At 32.7% G+C, this 5,905-nt stretch overlaps 1 protein-coding gene across 1 annotated transcript; it reads right to left on the minus strand.

Annotated features, from left to right (window-relative positions):
* Positions 1–1,117: 1,117 nt before the first annotated feature.
* Positions 1,118–5,608, minus strand: LOC111890723 (sugar transport protein 13). Its single transcript, XM_023886805.2, has 4 exons — positions 5,171–5,608; positions 4,498–4,820; positions 2,392–2,516; positions 1,118–2,319 (listed from the first exon to the last, which is right to left on the minus strand). Exons 1-4 carry the CDS (start codon positions 5,304–5,306, stop codon positions 1,338–1,340), a joined length of 1,566 nt encoding a protein of 521 aa, XP_023742573.1. The 5' UTR covers positions 5,307–5,608; the 3' UTR covers positions 1,118–1,337.
* Positions 5,609–5,905: the final 297 nt, after the last annotated feature.

Below are 5,905 nucleotides of genomic sequence, written 5' to 3' on the forward strand. Positions count from 1 at the left end.
TTGTAACCTAGAAAACGCATCAGATATCGTAGCCCGTGAAGGCCCCCCCTGTGATTTTATTGGATATTTAGGTCACTTCTTAACCTTATATCTCATTTTCAAAGTTAATACCAGATTTTGCAACCTGGTTCCATGAAATACATTCAAACGATTAATACACGAGTTTCCCCATGGTAATTCAAGGTTACCTCATGTTTAATCAAGAACAATTGTTTTTGATCTTTCGAGCATACAATTATTCAAGGTTGTTCCATAGAGTATGAGCATAAACACGGTTTTAAAGTACAATTTATTGTTTGTCTTATTTTTTTTTAATCAAGAACAACTTATTGTTCAAGTTTTCCCCATAAAGTACGAGCATGAGCTTCCATACTAATATAGTTTAAAATACTATCATTAACCCACTGCCCTATTGTTGAATATACCCACATACATGTTTGAAAAATATTTCATTTTCCATATGTTTTATTTTAGGTTTATCAATAGCAAACACAGACAAATAACAACCTTTCACATAAAGGTCTCCCATCTTGCATTTTCAAACATTATATTTAAAACCATTCAAATTGATAATTCTACTTATATTAGCTATGATCATTCAAACAACTCATTACCAAATCATAACCACCTAAGGATCTTATACCAATCTGATGGGTTAACACAAAACCACAACAATAAACAAATGCACAATTAGTCTCTGTTTGTCAAAACTTTCCTAACTTTAAAACAAATAGGACACTCGATAATGAATATTCATTAACCCAAAACGTTAGGTAAGCAACTAATACGAGACACTTGAAATTTGTATGGAAAACCTCAAAATGAGAGGATAAACCACGATACCACTTAGGGCACTTACAATCTACCACCGCCAATAGTGGAGAAATACAAATTATTCTCTAAGTATACTAGAGACATACAACAAACTTCACATTCTTGGAAGAAATCAATTCAAATGTATGGAATCACAAATTAAAATCACAAGTAACTAAATCATGCACATAAATAAAAAAAAAACAGAAGGCTAGATTTTTGTTTTTTTTGCTTAATTATAAACCATTTGTCACAAAGCAACTTGTAAATACAAACTAAGGATAAAACTTTTTTTAATGCACCATGTCACAACGTCATCAGAGTGTTGTAAAATTCATATAGGAAGAAGGTCAAACAAGATTAAAATTTAAAACCTAGAATTGTTTTTCTTATTCGGTTTTATACTTTACCGACTAAAAAAATAAAAGCAATTCATAAACATCAACTAAATTATACTCCATATTCCATAGCTTTTATTTTTGTATAGCTTTACCCTAATATTTTCACACAAACAGGCCCAGTCTCTACAAAGGCCCAACAAACCCATTCTTCTTTGCCAAATCATCATGATGAACATACTCATCATCATCATGCATAAACCTCTTCCACAACCAATGCTTCTTCCACACCCTCTCCGTCATCTCTTCAATCGGAATATTCTTCGTCTCCGGCACCAAAAACCACACAAAAATCGACATAATCAACACCCACCCCGAAAAGAACAAGAAGATCCCAAACTTAAAATGGCAAAGCATCGACAGAAAAGCTTGAGCAATCACGAACGTAAACACCAAGTTTATACACACAGTAATACTCTGCCCGGCTGACCGTGTTTCGAGCGGGAAAGTCTCACTCGGAATCAACCACCCTAACGGCCCCCACGACCACGCGAACGCCGAGATAAACGTACACACCATGATCACAACCAGAACAGCGAAACCAGTGCTGAGGTTATCCGAGGTTTCGGTGACTTTGATTCCGAGGATGATTGCGATTACAACTTGTGCGAAGAACATCTGGACTCCGGCTTCCAGGAGAAGAATCCGACGACCGAGTTTGTCGACGGAGTAGATTGATACGATCGTGGAGAGGACGTTGACGGCGCCGGTGATCACGGTGGAGTAAAGAGAAGCGTCGTTTCCGAAGCCGAGGGTACTGAATAGCACCGGTGCGTAGAACATAATGGCGTTGATGCCGGTGAATTGTTGGAAGAATTGTAGGGCGATGGAGATGATGAGTGGTGGTCGGTTCTTGCGGAGGAGGAGGTTGCGGAATGGGTGTTTGACTTCTTTAGCGATACGACTTGCTTCAACGAGCTCTAAATACTCCGGTTCCACATTATCAGTTCCTCGTATCTTTCTTAGAACAGCTTTTCCTTCTTCTAATTTGCCTCTTTCGATCAAACTGTTTGGTGTGTCAACCACCAAGAGTGCGCCGACTGTCAACATCAACGCCGGGATTCCGGCTAACCCTAGGGAGAGTCTCCACCCCCAACCCCCTTCAATCCTGTCAATTAAACCCAATAAATAAATGTATTTGAATATATATATTTTTTATTTATTTATGAAATTAACTTACTTTGCTGTTCCATAGTTGACGAGGTTGGCGAAAAGAATCCCAATTGTAACATTAAGTTGAAACAAGATGTTGAGACCTCCACGTATTCTTGTGGGTGCTATTTCCGATAGAAATACTGGAACAGCCTGAAATAAAATCATTAGTTCATCACACGTTATGATTTGATTTTGATTGATTAATTAGTTAATTCACGTTTATTTGCCAAACATTTTTCAATTATTATCATGTACTCGAACTGGTTCATTACGTATCAGTTTTGTCATATTTATATAAAGATATTATTGATGTAATAATTTTATTACAACGTGCAACTATGCTTTTAGCCCTTTTTTAAGATTACGAATTAAAAATTTAAAACTAAAAACTTCAGTTTAGGACGAAATCATGTGCAATTATTAAACTTTAGAAATGCCAAGAAAGTTGGAATGGGGAAAGATCGACGGATATATATGATATGATCCTAGGATAAGAAAAGAGGATATGTTGTCATCCGACATAAATTGAAAGATTAGATCGTAGTAATATCCAAAGCATGCCAAACATGCACTACACATCACTATTTTCAATTTTTAAACAAAACACATGATTCAACTTTTTGGGATGGGACCTTTTTATCTTATCTAATGCTATATGAATTAAGGCCACGGATTTTTTGAGGATAAATCTCGTTGTATTTATTAATGTTTGAAAAATATGAGGTGTAAATCCGTATTGCATTTATTGTTTGCTTCAAAAAGTTATTTAAACAACTAGATATATACAGAACGAAAATTAAGTCGTATAAACGTTTGGTTTGCATCAAAAGATTCTTTGGTTGTAGTATCCATTTTTTTTTGAAAGAAAATATGAAAATGATAACTAATTTGACTTTACTATCATAGAAATTTTATTTTATTTTTGTTTTCCATTCCATTTATATCATTTATGACATTTTAAATGGATAATCAGAGCTGTCTTTCTTTAAACCAACACGTAGTGGTTGGGTGGACCATATGATATGCTTCCCTAAAGACTTGAAAAAATTTCTTTGCTTTATTTCAGCTTTGTGTGTGGAAAATATCTTTTCATTTAATGCATAACTATTATTGTTAACTTCAGCTTTGTGTGTGGAAAATATATTTTACTCCGTATTTAATGCATAATTATTATTGTTATTATTGGTTATGATTTTTTTGGAAGTAAACTATAGATAAAATGAATGATAAGGAATAAAATTGACATGATAAAGAAATAAACAAAATAACGAAATGTGATATTAGATTTTATATTACTTGTTTTGTATAATAATTAAATACTATAACATATACGTTTAACATATTAAATACATTATTAAATTATATTTAAGATAAAATATAATAAATATTTAAAACTCATAAAAGATAATATAAAAAAAATACTTTTTGAAAAACAAATTTACAATTTGATTAAATTTTGAAAAAATTACGAAGATAATGTTCATTAAAACTACTTACCATACATTATCCATATTTCTTTTCTTGTGCACAAAAAAAACAGTAATAGATAATTCATGCTTTACAAGATTAAATCCAGAAAAGAATGAAATTAAATCATAGTAACATGCACCCTCTTTTGCATAAGAATAATTTATTATTTATATTATCTTTAAACTTGAATTATCCTTTATCACCTTTACATGTTAAAAGTGGATTTATTTATTTTCCTCTTAATAACAACGGCAATGAAGATAATAATATAATACTATTCAAAGTCAAGACTTAAAAGTACCTAAATCTACTATATATGTGACAACAATAATAGACCATCACATAAAAGAATCAACTTAAAATCACCATTGTTGACTATACCCACGATGCTGATATATTGAGAATCTGAATTTGTTGAAAAATATATTATTTTGTATCAACTTCAAATCAACATTGTGGACTACTCATGCATTAAGAATCTGAATTTGTTGAATCTATATTATTTTGTATCATACCCCGTCGACAGATCCAAAATCAAGGATTTATAATTTTATACTATACGTTTAAGTAAGCTGTACTAATTTGTTATTAGTTTATTAATCATTAATTTTTAATTATTAAAAAAGACAAAATAAAGATTTTGAGGAATCGAACAAATTACCTGATTAGCAAAACCAACACCACAACCAAGCAAAATCCTCCCAACAATGAGCATGGCAAGGTTTTGAGCAGCGGCATTGAAGATAACTCCGAAGATGAAGAAAACTCCGGCAATCAACATAGTCAGCCTTCTTCCAAGTCTCCTCGTGGTGTAAGACGCGAAGAAAGTTGCTGTCAATCCAGCGAGATACAAGGAAGAAGTGAATAGTTGTAAGCCCTGATTGTCATATTTGCAGTAATTACTACCAAGTTTGCCTTCCTCCGTCTTCCTATACACCACCGGAAAAAACTTCTTCAAAAAATCTGGCATCGCCGTCACTCCACCTGTGTAGATCACAATCAATTTTTGTGTTATTAAAAATAACGAAAATCGTTACGATCTACCTACCTAACACTCTAATTAAGAAAAATTAACATAATAATAATTGAATTAGATATTTCAATCGGATTTCACGTTGAAAACGATCGATGTCGAATATATTAATTGTTGAATGCCAGATCTGAACAATCATTCAATCAACAACTAAATTGGGGCGTTAAGCAAAACGATGATATTCTTCTGATTTGATCATTCCTCTAATTAGCCAAATAAAGTGAAAATCAAATCCTCATTATCGGATTCAGAATATGATCTGTTAATGAGATTTGAGAAGGAGAGTTTGATGTCTGTTTACCTGAAACTCCGACGTCGTAACCAAACATAAGGCCGCCGGTTGCTGCCATAATGCATGAGATGATGACAATAGGCGTGATTTTGGCCTCAAACTCTACTCCTCCGGCGGCGGCTACCGCTAATCCTCCGCCTGCCATCCCGGTAGGATAAAGGTGAAATCTCTGGATGTGATATTTCGATAAAACAAAGAGACGATCACTCAGGATTAACTCTAAACTGAAAACTGGTTTATCTGGCTAACGAAAGGGTTTAAATAGGGAAATTTGGAGAAGTGGAAAACGTATTGTTTGTTTTCACGGGATGTGGGGTCCACCAATCAAATATTGACATCTGTACTTATCATCTTTTTTTTCTTCTTTGCCGGCTCAGACAGTCGTCACACAGATTCTGATTTCCTAACTTTCCTTATATTACGCTCTCGCCAAATTTTATCTGTTACCAATTTATTTTTCCACATCAATAAATAGTATTTTATAAATAGTTAAATATCTTTTTATATTTTGTTTCTGTTTATCTTTCCTACTTACATTAGATAATAACATTTAATTCTCTCTTAATATCTCAATTTGATTTTTATCTTTATCTTATCTATTGGGTAGAAGATAAGTAAAATAAAAAAGTAAAAGGATATTTGATTTTCTATTTTATTTACCAATTCTAATTTTAAAGCAATTGCAAAAACTATTTTTAAATCCTTCAACTTTTTTTTTAAAAAATCATCTATTATTTTTTCAGA

Source organism: Lactuca sativa, chromosome 5 (genome assembly GCF_002870075.4).
Source record: "Lactuca sativa cultivar Salinas chromosome 5, Lsat_Salinas_v11, whole genome shotgun sequence".
In the NCBI taxonomy this organism is placed as follows: Eukaryota; Viridiplantae; Streptophyta; class Magnoliopsida; order Asterales; family Asteraceae; genus Lactuca; species Lactuca sativa.

Coding starts and splice junctions, on each gene's coding strand:
- LOC111890723 (XM_023886805.2), bottom strand. CDS start 5,306: ATGGCAGGCGGAGGATTAGCGGTAGCCGCCGCCGGAGGAGTAGAGTTT. Junction 4,821..5,170: donor TTACGACGTCGGAGTTTCAG/GTAAACAGACAT, acceptor TGATCTACACAG/GTGGAGTGACGGCGATGCCA. Junction 2,320..2,391: donor GTCAACTATGGAACAGCAAA/GTAAGTTAATTT, acceptor TTTAATTGACAG/GATTGAAGGGGGTTGGGGGT.